The sequence below is a fragment of the Arachis ipaensis genome, chromosome B10 (assembly GCF_000816755.2).
Source record: "Arachis ipaensis cultivar K30076 chromosome B10, Araip1.1, whole genome shotgun sequence".
Taxonomy (NCBI): domain Eukaryota; kingdom Viridiplantae; phylum Streptophyta; class Magnoliopsida; order Fabales; family Fabaceae; genus Arachis; species Arachis ipaensis.
The window spans coordinates 10,989,600-11,009,201 of record NC_029794.2 but is presented as its reverse complement, the minus strand read 5'-3'; the positions used below and the strand labels follow the sequence as shown (position 1 = coordinate 11,009,201).

General features: G+C 39.6%; 4 protein-coding genes across 5 annotated transcripts in view; 3 read left to right on the top strand and 1 right to left on the bottom strand.

Annotated features, from left to right (window-relative positions):
• Window positions 4,343–5,382, top strand: LOC107620117 (AT-hook motif nuclear-localized protein 13; the record flags this gene model as incomplete). Its single annotated transcript, XM_021114441.1, has 2 exons — window positions 4,343–4,751; window positions 4,841–5,382. Coding segments are annotated over 2 exons (489 nt in total), but the record flags the coding sequence as incomplete, so codon positions are not given.
• On the top strand, window positions 5,989–8,959 carry LOC107623972. 2 transcript variants are annotated; one of them, XM_016326392.2, is made up of 6 exons: window positions 6,039–6,276; window positions 6,618–7,073; window positions 7,182–7,267; window positions 7,668–7,978; window positions 8,422–8,493; window positions 8,567–8,959. In XM_016326392.2, exons 1-6 carry the CDS (start codon window positions 6,159–6,161, stop codon window positions 8,853–8,855), a joined length of 1,332 nt encoding a protein of 443 aa, XP_016181878.1. In that variant the 5' UTR covers window positions 6,039–6,158; the 3' UTR covers window positions 8,856–8,959. The 2 variants fall into 2 exon arrangements, with proteins under 2 accessions (XP_016181879.1, XP_016181878.1); XM_016326393.2 differs by lacking the exon at window positions 8,422–8,493 and having other exon boundaries at window positions 5,989–6,276.
• The window catches only part of LOC107624006 (phosphatidylinositol 4-phosphate 5-kinase 7), a 27,229-nt gene continuing 16,650 nt past the window's right edge, over window positions 9,024–19,602 (top strand). The window contains exons 1-2 of the mRNA XM_021114786.1: window positions 9,024–9,069; window positions 11,292–11,297. The gene's annotated coding sequence lies outside the window, so the exon portion shown is untranslated. The remainder of the gene's footprint in view (window positions 9,070–11,291; window positions 11,298–19,602) is intronic.
• On the bottom strand, window positions 9,649–10,715 carry LOC107620116 (zinc finger BED domain-containing protein RICESLEEPER 2-like). Its single transcript, XM_016322332.1, has 3 exons — window positions 10,691–10,715; window positions 9,905–10,284; window positions 9,649–9,800 (listed from the first exon to the last, which is right to left on the bottom strand). The coding sequence occupies exons 1-3, from the start codon at window positions 10,713–10,715 to the stop codon at window positions 9,756–9,758; spliced, it is 450 nt and encodes a 149-aa protein (XP_016177818.1). The 3' UTR covers window positions 9,649–9,755.

The window sequence follows — 19,602 nt, the reverse complement described above, 5'->3', positions numbered from 1 at the left end:
GGGTCTTTAAGCTTTTCAGGAAAGCTTTTCAGAATGACTGCACTGCATTCTTCAGTGAGGAGAACTCTTTCTGTTTCTCTCCAATCCTTTTTATGACTCAAGATCTCTTTCATGAACTTGGCATAAGAAGGTATTTGCTCAAGTGCTTCTGCAAATGGAATCTTTATTTCAAGAGTCCTGAGATAGTCTGCAAAGCGAGCAAATTGCTTATCCTGCTCCTCTTTTCGGAGTTTTTGAGGATAAGGTATCTTGGTTTTATATTCTTCAACCTTAGTCGCTGCAGGTTTATTGCCTACAGAAGTGGTTGAAGAAGCCTTTTTAGAGGGGTTGTTATCAGCATTTGCGTGTGTCTGGTCCCTCACTGGCAATTGAGTGCCAGAGTTAGAAGCTGGAGTGAAACTGGACGCCAGCTCCTTGTCTGCTCCTGGCGTCTGAACGCCAGAATTGTGCCTATTTTGGGCGTTCAGCGCCAGATTTTGCCCATTTTGGGCGTTCAACGCCAGATTTTTGCCCATTTCTGGCGTTGAACGCCAGTCCTGCCTTGTTTCTGGCGTTGAACGCCAGTCCTGAGCATGGTCTGGGCGTTCAGCGCCAGCCTTCCACCAATTCTCTGGTGTTTCAGTTCCAGAATTACTTTTCCCTGGGCTCTTACTGTCCTCAGGTGAATTTTAGGTGGTTTGCTCATTTCTTAGCTTTTTGCTGCCTTGAGGTGGGGTATTTAATATTTTCCCACTTCTTAGTTGAACTGCTTGGCATTCTTCTGCTATTTGCCTTGATAGCTGCTGCTTTGTTTGCTTAAACTGTTCGTCCATATGTATATTAGCCATCCTTGTCTCTTGTAACCTGTCTTTAAATTCGGCTAGCTGCTTTGTTAGAAAGTCTAATTGCTGATTGAATTCAGCAGCTTGTTAAAACTCAAGAACACTTTGAAGATTCACAAGGTACAAGAACATGAAGGAAGAACACCAAACTTAAAATTTTTTGAAAACCAAAATAAAATTTTCGAAAACCAAAGGGAAATCAACAAGAAAACACCAAACTTAGAGTTTGGCACAGGATTTAATAGAAAAAAATATTATTTTTGAAAAAGATTTTAAAAAGAGTGTACCAAACTGTCACGGGCTTAGACTAACGCTCTAGCCAATTGGGCAGTAAATGTAACACTTGTTTTAAAGAAGGATATTTTTAACCAAGAACAATAATAAGAGACTCTAAACCAAAAAGAAAAATTTTCCTAATCTAAGCAACAAAATAATCCGTCAGTTGTTCAAACACGAACAATCCCCGGCAACGGCGCCAAAAACTTGGTGCACGAATTATGAATCACACTTTTCACAACTCGTACCACTGACCAGCAAGTGCACTGGGTCGTCCAAGTAATACCTCACGTAAGTAAGGGTCGAATCTCACGGAGATTGTTGGTTTGAAGCAATCTATGGTTATCTTATAAATCTTAGTCAAGAAGTCAATTATGTTTATCAGTTGAATTGCAAATAAACAATAGAGCATGGATTAAAGGTTACTTGTTATGCAGTAATGGAGAATGTGTTGGAGTTTTGGAGATGCTTTGTCTTCTGAATCTCTGCTTTCCACTGTCTTCTTGTTCACGCACGCACGTCTTCCTATGGCAAGCTGTGTGTTGGTGGATCACCGTTGTCAATGGCTACCTTCCATCCTTCCAGTGAAAACTACGCTCACGCGCTGTGTCACAGCACGGCTAATCACCGGTTGGTTCTCGATCCGGTTGGAATAGGATTTACTATCCTTTTGCGTCTATCACTAACGCCCAGCCTTCAGGAGTTTGAAGCTCGTCACAGTCATTCAATCCTTGAATCCTACTCGGAATACCACAGACAAGATTTAGACTTTCCGGATTCTCATGTTATTATATATTGCGGGAAAGCCCTGGATGTCTACTTTCCAACGCAATTGGAAGCATGCCATTTCAAGTTCTGTAGCTCCAGAAAATCCACTTTGAGTGCAGGGAGGTCAGAATCCAACAGCATCAGCAGTCCTTTTTCAGCCTGAATAAGATTTTTGCTCAGCTCCTTCAATTTTAGCCAGAAAAATACCTGAAATTACAAAAAAACACACAACTCATAGTAAAGTCCAGAAATATGAATTTTTCCTAAAAACTAATGAAAATAGACTAAAAACTAACTAAAACATACTCAAAACTATATGAAATTATCCCCAAAAAGCGTATAAAATATCTGCTCATCAATAGGCGATGTCCCAAGGTCAACCACCTCCTATTTGCTGATGATTCCATCTTATTCTGTAAGGCTAATCCTGAAGCATGTTCAAATATCCTGCATTTATTGAATTCTTATGAAAGCATCAGTGGTCAGAGGGTAAATCTTAATAAATCTGCTGCATTCTTTAGCCACAACACTTCCTCCACTACTCGTACACTACTGGCTAACTCTATGAATATTAATCATATTGGGGCTCAGGATAAATACCTTGGTTTGCCTTCTACAGTCTCTAAATCGAAAAAGGCTTCTTTTAGTATGATCAAAGAAAAGATTCGAAAAAGAATCCAAGGGTGGAAGCACAATCTTCTTTCGTCAGGTGGTAGACACATATTGCTTAAGGCAGTGGGAGAAGCTATTCCTATTTATACATTGTCTTGCTTCAAGTTGCCTGATGGTTTAATTTCAGAAATTCACTCTCTACTTTCTCAGTTTTGGTGGGGACAAAAAGGTTCTGAAAGACGGATGGCTTGGATTAGCTGGGACACTATGACTCGCCCACGAAAAGAAGGAGGCCTTGGATTTAAAGATCTCAGAATCCAAAATCTGGCGCTTTTAGGCAAACAGTTTTGGCGACTTGTAACACAGCCTACTTCCTTATTATCCAAAATACTAAGAGGTAAATACTTTAGCAATGGTAATGCTATAACGGCAGAAATTGGAGTCTTACCTTCTTGGGGATGGAGGAGCATACTGGAAGGCCGAAAGATTGTTGAAAAAGGTCTTAATTGGGCTGTGGGTACTGGAGAGAATATCCGAACCTTTGAGGATCCTTGGCTGCCTCCTCCGTATCCTTTAATGATTTCTGACATGCCAAATAGACAGGCTATTTCTGAGTTGGTTCCAAGAGTTAAAGATCTAATTACTGAAGATAGAAATTGGAATCAGAATCTCATTCAAGAATTATTTCCCCAAGACGTTGCAAACAGGATTTTGTCAGTTAAAATTCAGCAGAGTAGGGACAAATTGCAATGGGATTTGAACAAATCCAAGCAATATGATACAGCTTCAGGTTACAGAATTGGCTATTTATTTTACCATCCGCCTTTGGAGCTTTGCCCTAATTATATGCAGCAGAAAAAGCCGTGGATTGATCTATGGAAGTTGAACTTGCCTCACAAAATTAAGCTATTTATCTGGAAAGCTCTCCATGGCTGACTTCCGGTGCTTGCTCAGATTCATCACCGCATCCCATCTATATCACCAATATGCCCCTGCTGTCATGAAGCAACGGAAACAGTCACTCATTGTTTGATCGATTGTTCTAGAATTAAAGACGTATGGTCTCAGAGTTATCTTCGTGACTGTCTTCCCCCTCAGAGTTCTAACGACTTTTGGACATGGTGGACTGCATCAACAGAGATACTTAACCCGTTGAAGAATGCTGATCGTAATCCTCAATTGCTTGTTATCATTTGTTGGAACTGCTGGAAAGCTCACAACCAGTTGATTTTTGAAGGTTCTACTTCTATGCCGTCTGCCATTCTAGCAAGCTCTGTCAAGTTGCTCCGTAAAATCCAAAGAACTCCCAGTTTAGGTCGTCATCTCCATGAGACAAGCTCTTAGTTGCATTCAATTTGATTTATCATTATTTCTTCTTTAAGATTTTTCTTCGTTTTTCGACCACGCACCGTTGGATGAATACCTTCAGTGTAGTGTTTTTGGGAAACCCCCACCTTTTATTATGTTGTCCTGCTTTTGGACATCTTTGTATTTTATTTTTTAATAATTAATAAAATATAACCTATTATCTTTGGAAAAAAAAAAAGAATACTCAACTCAGTTTCTAATAATCTTTTCAAAAGAATTATGAGGTCTTAAACAAAAAAAAATATATTTTTTGACTTTAAATTTTTATTTTTATGAGACTGAATAGTTCACATATCAATGACAAAAAATATTAGGGTTAAGTATGGTTTTGGTCCCAAAGGTTTTCAGCCAGAATCGAAACCGTCCCACATCTAATTTTCGATTTAGAATCATCCTTAACGTTTTTTTTTTCGTATTAAAATCGTCCTTTTATTTTTTTTGGACAAAAATACCCTCACCACTACCAACACAATTACCTCCTCCACCACCAACACCATCACCACCGCCACAACCTCCACCAACAGCACCACCAGCACCAGCACCAGCACCAACACCACCACCAATCACCAACCAACAACAACGGCAACGCCGCTAACGATAACAACAACACCGTCGCGCTTTACGACGGTTCCTCTTCCGCCCTTAAGCCCTGCGGATTCCCCACCACCGACTCCGCCTCCGCCGCCAAGAAGAAGAGGGGCCGACCCCGGAAGTACTCCCCAGACGGCAACATTGCCTTGGGACTCTCTACCACCCACGCCTCTCCCTCTCCCGCAGCACCACCACGCGCCGATTCCTCTGCCGGAGGTTCTGGTGGCGGTGGCGCAACCCCCTCATCGGAGCCTCTGGCCAAGAAGCACAGAGGGAGGCCTCCTGGCTCCGGCAAGAAGCAGATGGATGCGCTTGGTACTATTATTTGTTTGAAGTAATTTTCTTTTTAAATGTCATTGGTTCGTTGGTTATCGATTAATGGCTTTCTTTATTGAAATGTGCAGGAGCTGGTGGGATAGGTTTTACTCCGCACGTGATCTTGGTGGAGTCTGGTGAGGTATGCAGTAGGATCACTGAGACATAGATGAAGCTAATGATTATGAGTTCTATATAGTCTACAAATCACTGATATTAAATAATTATCTATCTTCTTAGTTGCATTCTTTTGGGTTTTGATTTTGAGCAAGTAACTATTTGGTTCAATGGATGCTTGAAATAGAAGCAGAGTTAATACTTCCAATGAGTTTAGATTGTTTTGTGTACTGTAGTATCTCAATATATTTGGGAAATGGAAGTGGCATGAAGGATTCATGTATTCATTGAGTGTTGATGTTGGTACCGTGTTATTGGATTGCCTCTTTCCATTTTAGTGATGATCGATATAATGCTTGGCTTTCAGGATTTTGAAGGTTGGTTATGTTATAAATTGCATTGATAGTGTAGATCACCTGTATCTGTATTGCAATCTTATATTGTGAATTACTTTCTTTTTAGGTGGGTTTGTAAATCATCTTCTTCTTAAGTATCCATTGTCTTATATCCTTCTTCTCACTGGCATGTTTCTCTTGTTTGCAGGATGTATATTAAAGTTAAATAAAATTTTTTAAATTCAAATAAAACACTCTAAATTTTAAGAACTAAATAAGATTATATCTAATTTAGGGTAAAATACGAAATTAAACCAAATGGAGGATAAAATTATACAATTCTACCAAAGTAAAAAATGTTACTTGAATCACCAAGTGATTTTGGGGTTCACTAAAGATTGAACTCTTGATTTTTCGGATCTGGTGCTCTAATACCATGTCATGATACTACTCATCCCAAGAGTTTCAACTGAAGAGAAAAAGTAATACTAATGGTTATATCTCTATTACTCTCTAAACCCTATTGTATATACTGTACAAATATTCTATTGGCTTTTCATACTTTTTCAATTTAAATTTGGCCAATTCAAATTATGCATATATGTAATCTTAGAATAGTTCGAATGAGTTGTTTCCAATTATACATACCCTCAGAAAAAAGCTAAACACTCTTCCCTTTCTTTATGGCTTTCTCTTAAAACATTTTAAATGGGAACAATGTACCAATTCGAATCGATAAAAAAGTGTAATTCGAATTTAAGGCCAATTTAGATGTTACCCTAGAATGAATAAATCGGGAGCAAACCTAGCAGCTTAAAGTGTTTGTGAGTTGTAAGTTGTAAGTGTGCGCTACCTTATTTCTCTCTGCGTAGACTTTACTTGGCACCCGCCCTTCACCTTCCTCACTCAGTCAACTTCACTTTCTCTCTCTCTTTCTCTCTCAAGACTGTTGCAAATGGAGAAGCTGTTGAGCTCGTCCTCCGACCATGAAATACTCAACCTTCTCTCTGACGGTTTCTGCCATCACTGCCACCATCTTTTGCATCACCGCCTTACACTCCTTCGTAACAAAAGTATCTAGAACTTTTTCTTTTTGTGACTCTTTTCTATCTTTCTATCTTATGCTAACTAGTAAGCAACTACTACATAATTTTTTTCTAACATTCACACTCACAAGTCAGATAAATCAGCTAATTACTTTTTTTAATTATGCTTTTTTTTTTTTTTGTCTTTCCTAATGATTTAGTACACACTTTTTGTTCTTGTAAACGAGATTGGTTATTATCACACGAGATATTTGATTGTTCTCATAGTTTGTTAAAAATATATTCACAGTAATACACAAATGATTATCCGAAAATATTGGTTGTGTTTGGTGATTAATTTAAGCAATGCTTACCAAAATTAAATGCAGGAAAGTTGAATGGGACGCTATACCTTGATGAAGGCTTGGAGTCTTCTAGAGATATAAGAGACAACCATGTGAATGGAAGTTCTTCAAACTCAGAATCTTATAGTAAAAGGAACCGAAAGCAGAAGGATAGTTCGAGTAATGGACACCATTTTGATTCTTCTTCACCTGAATCCTTGGGTAGCAAACAATCTGATTTCGAGTTGTGGATAAACGACGGGATTGGTGGGGATTCTAAATTTGGAAATGAAGAATTGGATAAACAAAAAGAGTGTATAAGGTATTCCCAAGTTCAATGTAAGAAGGACTTTAGCCTCATTGAAAGGGTAGATGGGAAATCGATTAATGTGCTCCAAGGACTTGAACTTCATACTCAGGTTTTCAATCCTATGGAGCAGAGGAAAATTGTTGAGTGTATATACAGATTACAATGGAGGGGAATGCAAGGGAAGCTTAAAGGTATATATAGATATATATGTTTCTAATCTGCTTCATTTTATTCCTTAAAATCCTGCTTCATCTTATAAAATTGTTACAACTAAATTATTTGGCCTATTTTGTTTACAGAACGCACATATTCAAAGCCTAAAAAGTGGATGCGAGGTAAAGGGCGCGTCACAATTCAATTTGGTTGCTGTTACAATTATGCAGAGGTATTCTATTTTATTATATGTTACAATCTATAATGAATGTAATGTAATGTACTTTCCTGTATGATGTAAGAAAATTCTATTCAAAGTGAGTAGTGAAAAAGTGGAGCAAACATCATATGAAAAAAATTCTGAAAGAAGAAAAGAGAAATAGTTAAGGTATGAAATCACATACTTTTATTATTACCATCATTTATATATACACCTTTACTCACTACATACAGCATCAAACACCTAAACCCTAATAAACTTATTCTAACAAGTTATATAAATTAGAGTACTTAAAAGAGTACTTAAAGAGTGCCTAATTAACAATAATTACATATAGTAACTTATAATACTATTATTAATATATAGTCTCAGTTGCATGATGTGTTAGTTATTTCTTAACAAAATTTTACAGGATAAAAAAGGAAATTCTCCGGGAATTGTCAAAGATGAAGAAGTTGATCCTTTACCATCTTTGTTCAAGCAAATGATAAAGAGAATGGTTAGGTGGAACATTGTTCCTTCCACCTGCATTCCTGATAGTTGCATTGTGAACATCTATGATGAAGGGGACTGCATTCCACCTCATATCGATCACCACGATTTTCTGAGGCCATTTTATACCGTGTCATTCTTGAATCAGTGTGACATACTCTTTGGAAAAAATTTGCAGGCACTTAGTCCCGGAGAGTTTTCCGGACCGGCTTCCATTCCTTTGCCCGTCGGGTAAGATTGTGTTTTTGTATTCTTCTATTCTCACGAATAGGAATAAAAAGAGTAAACCTTTGTATTAATTCTAAGAAATAATAGATACTTTGTTTTCTGATAAATTTTTATTCAAAGTTCCAAAAACTGGTTTCTGACAATTTAAAATTAATTAATTTGTCTTATAATGATATTTTTGGAACCAAATTGTTATTTGTCTAATATATATGTTAAAAATTTGATTGAAAGCAATAAAGTGACTAATTTGTCTAATAAGAGTACTTCTCGAACACTTCTAACCAATAAAGATTGTGGGGGACCAAAATGTACGACTGTTTACTCTAATAAAAAGACCATGACTCCTGTTTCTATATGGATTAGTGTTATACTATGGTAGGTAAAGTTTAATGTGGTTCTTTTGATCATGTTCATTGCCAATTTTATTTGTCATTTTAATCATGCAGGTCAGTGTTTGTCATTAATGGCAATGGAGCTAATATTGCTAAGCATTGTATTCCATCTGTCAAGTCTAAAAGGTCTAAAATTTAATGTCCTTTTCTATTCTTTTTCCGGTGTATTAGTTCTTAAATATTTGAATGAATTTTGCAGAATTTCCATTACCTTTAGAAAGATGGATCCAAAGAAGGTACCATACAAATTTTTACCGGATCCAGAGCTAGAGGGTATCAAGCCACGTTTCATTTCATCTCCTAAGAAACCCGTTATAGAAATCCAACAACAGAAGGCTCAAAGTGCTGAATCTGAATCTGAATATGAGACATTTTCCAAGAACAGAAAAAAAATGTTTAATGTGGAAGGTGAAGTTCCTCCCCTCAATGGTATTGGTAGGCATAGCTTTGGGAAATTTAAGGTCAACAAATTTGGACACATGCAATGAGTTTCAGTGGACCTGTTTCATTTTTCTGTATTGTAAATATCGACTATGCTATGTGTATACCAAAATCAGTCACTAAAGTCAGTCACTAGTATAAAATATATATTGAAAATAAATTAAACTACATATGTATTTATACACAAATATGTTGGTGACTGATTTTAGTGATTGATTTTGGTGTACGAATAACATTATTGCCTTATATATATATATATATGTCAATCAATGTTGTATGGTACGAATAAGATATTTATGGCTCTTGCATGTGCCTTATTCAGGCACTATTAGCTTTTCACTTTATCAAACCGAAAAAAGAAAGTTGGAATAAACTTCAAATTACTTATGGTTTTTATTGTGGGTCGTTCTACAGTAAAGATGTAAATCTTTAGATTTACAGATATTTCTCTTCAGATAACAGCAATGCAACACGTGTATACCTATCTACTCTTGAAAAAGCATGATACGCTAAGAGACACTAGTCCTTTCAGCTTGGCTAGCCGGTTAATGTTATTGGTCTCCGTTTAGGGATGGCAACGGGTCCCCATGGGGGCGGGGACATGCCCCCTGCCCCAATATATGTCCCCGTCCCCGCCCCGTCCCTATGACGGGTAACGGGGACTCCATATCCGCCGGGGACCTGGGTCTCCACGGATATCCGCGGATTTTTATAAAAATTAATAAAAATTAAAAAAAATTAGGGAAAATCAAAGATAATTCTCAATTGCCATTACAAACATAATATCCATAGTCTTTAAAGACTTAAATAGAAATAACAACAAACATAAACATTCAAACATATCCATAAACAACCAAATATTACATAAACAAACTACCATATTCATAAACAACTAAATAAAGTACATGACATCACAAAAACATAATTCCACCGTCTCAATCTTTCTTTCATCCTGTAATGGTAGTGATGGTAGATTCCGACTTACTTGAATCCTACATCGACAAGAAAACAATTTAAAGTTAAAATCATATAATAACTCAATAAGTCAATAATATAAAAACATAGTGTGTTATATGTAATTTAATAGTTTACTTACGTCAACATCTCCTTCAATATTATGAATTGTGTAGCACTCAAATCCTATGTTAGTTGTGGTGCCAAGTTCATTCCAAAGCCAATCTTGATTACACATTAGAGCCTCTAATGTGTCCGGACGCAACCTACTACGATGTGGTGTAACAAATCGACCACCCGTACTAAATGAAGATTCAGAGGCAACGGTAGAGATAGGAATCGCCAAAAAATCCCTAGCAATAGCTTGCAAAGTAGGAAACTTCGCCCCATTTGACTTCCACCAATTTAAGATATCAAAATCATGTTCAGTTTGTGGTACCGGTCTCTCTTCAAGATAATAATCCAACTCACTCTTTGTATCAATAAATGCGGATTCCTCACTTACATGTGCAGCAAAATCAGCTGTATTGTATATAATTTAGTATTTTACTTACATCAATATCTACTTTAATATTATGAATTACATGTATAGCACTCAAATACTTAACCAAAAATTCAAAATCAAAGTAAAATAATAAAAATTTCAAAATAATTATAACAAATGCTTAACCAAATCATAATAATTATAACAGAAAAAGCAAACAAAGATAATGAAGATGATAACAAATGCTTAATTATAATCATATAAATTATACTTAACAAAATCACAATACACACAAATGGGGTATTCTAGTCTTTTTACATAAACGGGGTTTAAACGGGTCTCCACGGGGCGGGGACCTCTATCCCCGCCCCCCCCGTCCCCCATCCCCGCGGGTACAAAATCGTCCCCATATCCGCCCCGTGACGGGTAAATCCCCGCGGATACCCGCCCCGCTGGGGATTTTTGCCATCCCTATCTCCGTTGATATAGCATGGAGATGTGGCCGCTGTTTGGATGAGTTTATTGTAGATTTTTTTTAATTTTACGAAAATGGGACATTTTTTATTATGTGCCTCTAAGCGTACATATCCACTTTAAAGTTTACCTTTTACAGCAACATGTATTTAATCTTTTTTTTTAAATGTTAAAAAAAAATTCTCTTTTTATTTCAATAGATTTATAATAATAAAATATAATTATAACAATAATTATGCTATATGTACATAAAAAGTAATTACTCGTATAGAATATATATTGAAATACAAAATCCATATTGAAAATAAATTAAACAATAATTAGGGTAAAAAACCCCAAATGCGCCAAGGGGAGATGAATTTTACCCAAATCCGCCGAATGAAAATCTGAGACATCAATCCACCAAAGAAGACTTTTATATAATTCGAATCAATAAAATTCGAATTAGATTTACACATAATTCGAATTGATATAGTTCGAATTACTCCCAAGCATTATTCGAACGTAGTTCGAATTAACTAGCATCGAATTATACATGCATGGTTCGATTTATATTAATTCGAATTAGTAGGAAGATGTTTGTATCAAGAAGTTCGAATCGAATTGATTCGAATTACGTACAGATCGCATCAAGTTGTAATTCGAAACGTATTGATTCGAATTACTCACATTTCGGCACAAAAGGTAATTCGAACTTTGTTGATTCGAATTACAAGTGAATGCCCTATATAAGGAGTTCGAACCTAGTTCATTCGAATCAGTTTTCCATTCTCATACCCCACAAAATTCCAGAGAAAGCGACCCAAAACTGGCCCGAGAAAGTCTGTAGCGGCATACTTAGGCGATGGGGGACGATCCGGGAAGGCTGTATCGACTGGATGGAGTTGCTCATATAGCCGGGGTGATCAACGACGAGGTAAGTGGTTTATGATGGTGGTTTATTATATTTGTATATGTTAGTGGTATTGTAAATCGGTATTTCATGTGGTTTATGATAGCAGTTTTAAATGCAGTTTTATTGGCGGTTTATGTCAGTGGTTTTGGTTAGTTGTAGTGCATGCGGTTTATGTAAGTGGATTTGCCCGTGGTTTTTGTTAGTTAATTTGCCCGTGGTTTTATGAGTGGTTTAATGTGTGGTTTTGCCCGTAGTTTTATTAAGTGGATTTGCATGTGGTTTATTTTTCTAATATTTTGGATTCGGTTTGAGTGTGCGGTTTTGCTTGCGGTTTTGCTAGCGGTTCAATAGAATTTTTACTTTTGCATGTGGAATTTAGATGCAGTCTATGTTTGCGGGTTTTGTTTGCAATTTTCGTAGTGGACTAATATATCTCCAATTGCATTTTTTTTTTGGTTACTTGGTTACGTCGTGAATTTTATCCGTTAGTGGTATTGTGAATCGTTCTAATTATGCGGTTCATGTAATGCGCAGCCCCGGCGTTGCATATCGAGCATGCGGCGGCAGCAGGGGATGCGACTTGATGAGAGGTACGTCCCGTACTTGCAGATGGCAGGACTATACCATCTTGCGAGACTGAACGACAGATGGTTCCGATTGGACGAGCCCCTTGTCAGTGCATTCGTGGAGCAGTGGCGTCCGGAGACGCACACGTTTCACATACCGTTCGGCGAGTGCACCATCACACTTCAGGATGTCGCGTACCAGTTGGGGTTGCCAGTGGACGGACATTACGTCAGTGATTGCCTGACAGACTTCCACGTATACATAGAGGGTGGCAGGCCAGCTTGGCAGTGGTTCCATGAGTTGCTTGGTGTCTTACCTCCCGCGAACCAAATACAAAAGTTCGCAGTGAACTGTACCTGGTTCCAGGAGACTTTCGCAGAGTGCCCCGAGGGGGCAGATGAGGAGACGGTCAGGCGCTATGCCCGTGCCTATATCATGATGTTGTTGGGTACCCAGCTGTTTGTTGACAAGTCCGGCAATCGTATTCACATCAGATGGTTACCGTTTGTGGCTAGGCTTGAGGGGATGGGTGGCTATAGCTGAGGGTCGGCGGCACTAGCATGGTTGTACTGGTGCATGTGCCGAGTGGCCAACAGACATGTAGTGAAGTTAGCTGGGCCGTTACAGTTACTTCAGTCTTGGATCTTTTGGCGTTTTCCTGGTTTTAGGCCTGCTGGGTATGATGCGTTTAGCTGGCCCCTTGCCTCGAGGTACGACTATCGTATTGTACTATTTATCTTTATTTGATTTATTGTCAATTACTCATGCAATTTTATGCCTTTTAGAATCATTCACTAATGCAGTACCGTGTTTAATTTTCTATGCAGGTGGTCAGGTTACAATCCTGGGATTAGCGAGAAGGGACCTCGGGTGCAGATGGCTCGACTTAGGATCGACTTGTTACAGGCTCGGGATGTAAGTAAGCTATTCTCGTATGTATAGTTAATGCTTCTTTCAGTTTATATGGTTTAACGAATTCGTCAAATGGATTTGACTTGCTTTTTTCAGTTTATATGGATGCCCTATAGCACACCCGACATCCTCTAGGTTGTCCATCCGGAGGTCTTGGAGCCTCGGCATACGATGTTATGGTGGTGTGTGACGTCCCTGATATATTTTGCGGTGGTTGAGTGGCATCAGGTTGATAGAGTGTTACCGCAGTTCGGTGGCGTACAGCCTCCCCCGCATCCCGCCCTGAACATCGACTTCTTGATGTCGAAGGACGGGAGAGGTGGTGACCGTTGGTTCCTGTCCTATTTACAGCATTGGCACCTTCACTGGGAGAAACGTGCGGACCACATGTTACGATTCGACGTTGTTGCTGACCCGGGACCTTCACATGAGTTCTTGACCTGGTGGCATCAGCATGGAAAGAGGTTCTTGTCACCTGAGATGTACCTGGGGGATCCGAGAGGTATTCCTATTCCGGTTGAGGCGACGCAGAGGGGTGCCGGCCGAGTTCCAGATATGGACCGAGTTGACGACGTTTCTGACAGGCGTCGGGTTGAGAGGAGAGCACGAGTCGGGACACGTCGTAGCCAGCGTGAGTGGAGATGGCTGGACCAGGCTATGGAGGAGGGTGACGAGGCCGGGAGGGGCGGTGGTCGACGACGAGGGCGTGGAGGCAAGAGGAGGGGGGCTGCTCCTAGGCAGGATATGCCTGATCGTGTTGATCATGCCGATGGAGGAGGGGCTGCAGTGGGGGGTGTTAGGCCCGCTCATGGCGGACTTGGTGGAGAGTGGTATGGATCCGATGTGGGAGATCCATCGAGTCATGTTGACAACGGGCTTGGAAAGGGGCCTCTCGGAGATTACTTCATTGGTGTTCCAGCTGATGACCAGGCACATCAGGAGACTACGCCATGGGTGATTCCGGGATCCATGTTTTCAGAGTTTCTTGCCGGTGATGGGATTCACGCGGATTTTGGTGGATCACATTTCCTAGATGAGATCACGACCATCATGCAAGAGGATGAGGCTGCCTGTCGACGGGGACAGACGTCGGGGACACAGACAGCGTTAGATGTCGATCTGAATGAGCCTCCCTCCGTGGGCCCTGTTCAGCATTTCGCCTTGGGTGGGACCCCAGCATCCGCACGTACTAGTGCGTCACATTCAGTCGCCGGACTATCCTCATCCAGACCCATACATGTCCAGTCTAGGGCGCCTGCCCAGCCACCCCTGGAGGACGAGGAGGACGAGATCGAGGACGAGGAGCCCCTTATCTGGAGAGGTCATAGGGCACGAGTTCCACGCCGTTGTGGCACGGGGTCGCACCTCTTTAGATGATTTGTGTATCGTTGTATATGTTATTTCCTGATCTTTATTGTATGTTATATCGTTTCGTTATCGGTGTTGTATTTTATTTTGTTAGTCCATCAGATCATGCAAAAGTTAGTTTAACATTGCATTATTCTGTATTAGTCACGGTGAAAACATGTGTATTGACTTATGTATTTTATTTCCATAATAGCTAACACATCTAACATACATGTCTTCTACAAGACGGATTTTTCAACACTGAAAATTTACTAGTTAGGAAACCAAGTACATCTTTTTCTAGAAAAAAAGTACAGATGATCAAACTAATACAAAGTAGAACACAAATCCAGACAGAACTATTCATTTCACACTGGATGACTGGGTCCTCCGGCCTGTGGACAACTCTGGCGAGTGTGTCCGAGTTGCCTACAGAGGCCACATCTCTTGGGCCGGTTCGGATCTGCTTCATCCATATTGGTCCGTATCCGAGTGGACCTCGGATGACCCTCCCTCACACGCCTCATATTCGGGTCTGGTATAACGGTCGGTCCGCATAAGGTGGCCAGAAAGCCTCCGGGATGGGAGGAGTGAATCCCATCTGATATACACTGAAAACCGAACTAAGTCGATACACCGGGTGGACGTATGGCTGCCAAGTAACACGTGAGTAGGCACAGCATGCCAATACGTGCGAATATGGGAAATGAAGTGCCTGGAAGTACTCACAATCACAAGTCTGAGAACCCAGTGAGACCCTATAGCTTCCCAGTGAGAACGAACCAGTCGGAGTCGTCTCTGCCACTGTGTATTCCGAGTTATCCCTGTCATATACAGTCACCGTGAAGCACATAGCCGTCTTCAGATTGGCCTCGATACACTTTACCAGTATTGACTGAATTGTTGTCCGGTACCCAGTTGGGCCTGTGCCTCCCTCCCCTTGCGGACAAATAGTTCAGCCAACCTGCCGTATGTGGCCTTCACCAACGAGCACACAGGGAGGTTCCTAACACCCTTAAGGATTGAGTTCACACACTCAGAGATATTGGTCGTCATGTGTACGAATCTGCGCCCCTCATCACAATACTGTGTCCACAACGAATACTCAATCCTGTTCTCCCAGTCACACATCGCCGGATTCTCAGAGCGCAGAATGTCAAACCAGTAATCGAACTCCACTTCGGTCTTTGCATATGCGGCATTCACAAGAAGCCTCCGAGCGTCTTTTCCCTTGAAGGTGAGGGCGAAATTGGCTGCTACATGTCGAATGCAGAATGCTCGGTATGCAGCCGGAGGTAGCCATCCCCCATCAGGAGCCTCAAGCGCAGCCTTGATGCCGTTATGCCTGTCCGAAATAACTAGCAGACCTAGCTGTGGTGTGACGTGCTGACGGAGGTGAGAGAGAAAGAAGGACCACGAATCAGCATTCTCACCCTCAACTAGTGCAAATGCCACATGGAGTATGTTGGAGTTCCCGTCCTGTGCAATTGCGACAAGCAACGTTCCCCCATACTTACCATATAGATGGGTGCCGTCAATACTCACCAATGGCTTGCAATGACGGAATGCCTCGATACAGGGTGGGAACGTCCAGAACAGCCTATGAAAATAAGCATGAGACTCGTCCAACTGGCCCCCAACTCGAACAAGGCATGTCCGAAGGACTGCTACTGAACCAGACATGGTCAACTGGACTCCTAACACCCACCTAGGGAGCTCGTTGTATGACTCATCCCAGTCACCATAGATGACGGCAACAGCCTTCTGCTTCGCCATCCAGACCTCCTGTACGTCGGCTTGAATCCAAAGTATGCGGCGGTGGCATTTAGGAGCACCTTGATGTTGACGGATGCATCAGCCCTCACCATTGGCATAATTAATGTCGCTATCACATGATAATCCAAACTCCTATAGTCGCTGGAGATAGAGGTGGCGAGACACGTATGCGGTCCGTTGTACTGTTTAACTTCCCAGATGCCCTTGCGCTGTCGGAGACTCAACCGAATCAACCATGTGCACCCATTTCCAAACTCAGAACACTTTCCCACATACTGGCGATAGTCAGACTCAACTACCTTGTACTGTACTCCTCGGCGGATGCTGTAAGTCTTCACACTCAACAGGGCCTCATCTTTATCCTGAAACTGCTGACTAACCTGGAACTCTGTTATACCAGCAGACCCGTCCACATCTCTAGCGCCAAATCCAGCAGCCTGCCCAGGAAGCCCATCCTGCCTCATGGCATCCAGGTCCAATGATGAAAAATGGGATGGGTACTGTTGTGTCCCAGAACTAGATCCACCTGCAGCCCCTCTTGGGTCACTCGCTACGAGATCATCGCCGCTCTCATCGGCGATCAGGTCCGGCTCAACATCATTGCCCTCTGGATCATCAAACAATCCGTCTCCAACACCAGCTGGTGTAGCACAATGTACTGAGGTCGGAAGATGTTCCCCTGTACCAACCTCGTCGCCGACATTGCCGCTGAGATCAACAGCGAACGAAGGGGAGGCAACAGGCTGGATCGGTGGCTCTTACGCAGGGACAGAGGAAGAAGCAACGGCAGGTCTCGAGCTAGAACCGGAAACCGTGGCTACAGCGTGCGTATTCCGGTTCGAACCCCCCGAACTGGAAACCACATCAACCAACTTTGCCAACAGCTCTGGTGTCCTCACCTCGGAAAACTGCCGGCGACAATGAAACATGACCTGCAAGTCCTCATCACTCCCGATCGTGAAACAGTCATACTTCACGGTATCTTGGAGCACCGTGGTTGGAAAGCGATAGAAAAACTTCTTAACCCTTTTCACACCATCCAGACCAAGTTTCAGCAATACAGAGCTAACAAGGTCATCATAGCTCGTCGTAGGCCTCGCGATGATACAGAGATGATCCTTATCGGTGAACTTCACACCGGATCAAGTTTTTCTCTTAATCGATCCTCTGTGGTGAACCAACACTAGAAAACTATCCTCACCAGCCATCTGACTCCTCTATTGAGAGCAACTCACATACACCTCATATATATAGAGCTATGCCTCACAGTAATTCAAATCAAGTCCATTCGCACTATATATACATAATTCGAATTAACTCAATTCGAATTACTTTGAATTAACAAATGAGAGTAATTCGAATCAAGATTATTCGAACTCCTCTAAGCCACGTGATCTTAGTAATTCGAATTAATATAAATCGAACCATGCATGTATAATTCGATGCTAGTTGATTCGAACTACGTTCAAATAATGCTTGGGAGTAATTCGAACTATATCAATTCGAATTATGTGTAAATCTAATTCGAGTTTTATTGATTCGAATTATATAAAAGTCTTCTTTAGTGGATTAATGTCTCAGATTTTCATTTGGTGGATTTGGGTAAAATTCATCTCCCCTTAGCGCATTTGGGTTTTTTATATTTATACTCAAATACATAATGGTTAATGAATAATTTTATAGCTGATTTTTATGCAGTATAATATTTCTATTATAAAAATTATTAGAATTTATTTATCTTGTGTCCTAAAGGTACATATTAAGATTACAAATTGAGAATATTTTTTGTTGAAAATACAAAAAATTTAAGTTTTTAATCTATTTATTTTGTAGTATTAAATAAAAAAATTTAAAATCTTCCACTAATACTAAGTTTGTCATATGTCTTTAGGTATGTCTTTAGGACACATATTAGCTAAACCCAAATTATTATTATGTTATATATATTTTGCCCCCACTGTCAAAATTTTTTGGATCTGTCACTGATTAGAGTCGTTGTTAATTAAAAAATATAAGTAGACCTAGTGATACTAACACAAAAAATAAGTGTTCTAAATTATAAAAGCAAAAACAATGACAAACTTTATTCATATCAAATAATCATATAAAATAAAAATCAATTTATCTATATGGTGCCATCGTATCCATTTCCAACCACTCTGAGTTTTAAAATAAAAAAGTTTAATTATTCTGTTGGTCTCTATAGTTTCACCAAATTTACAATTTGGTCTCTATATTTTTTTTTCTTTTCAATTGAGTCTTTTCGTTGCTTTTAATTTTATAATTAGATCTTTCTCATATTAAAAACGTTAAGATTAACAAAACATTTCTCTAAAAAAATATGTAGTCAATGATCTAATTAGATTCTTAATTTTGGATACCTTAAATTTGCAAATATTCTGTTAACTCTAACATTTTTTATATTATTAAAGATTTAATTACAAAATTAAAAGTAATAAAAGGACTCAATTGAAAGAAAGAAAAAATATAAGGACCTAAATTTTTTTCCTTAACTCTATCATTTTTTACCTCTTTCCAAGTTGCTGTGTTGATCTCTTCTGAGTCAACTCTTCGAGTTGTGTGTTTTCCAGACTTGTCATTTCACTTTCTTTAATTAACCCCCAAATTAGGAATTTTAAAGCTGATCATTTTGTTTGACCGAAGACCTCAGATTAGCAAAGAGAAATATTTCAATGGTAATTCCAAATCTAAACCCTTGAACAAGTGCTTTGTCCCCAAAAAATAATTTTAGCTTTTAATTCAGAGCAGTGATTATCAGAGAATACTTTCTCCATTTATCCCAAATTGGAGTTGCAAAGATTTAGATAAGGAGTAAAGTAAATTACATGCAAATAAAAATAAATTATCTTTATCCTCTGATTTAGCTTAGCTTGCTTTGATTTGAGTGATTAGACACTACCTTTTAAGTTTTACCTTTCTGCTTCTTTCTTCTATGGTGAAATGAACAAGGAGAACGACTCTCTCTCTCTCTTTTCTTTCTTATTTTGACCGAAGCAAATTATGTGAACGTTGACTTTGGAGAACTTCAGCTTGGTGGAGACTTCTTAGACTTGGATTGAATATATGTTCCATCTGGCCTAGTTGAATTCTTTGCTTTATTATTTTGGATTTTGTTAGCTAGAGAACTCACTAACTATCTTTGTTTCAATTACTCTATCTCATTGGGCTGTTGTTGTTGTAAGTTTGGCCTGCAACATTAATCATAACAATTAAAAGCTAATTGGGTGTTTAACACATTAGATCAGTGTTTGTCATCATCAATTGAGTTAGTTAATTTCTTAACTCAATAATTTTCGTTAATAATTATTTTTATATTTTATTATTAATTTTCGATATCAATATATATTATTTTAACATTAAATAA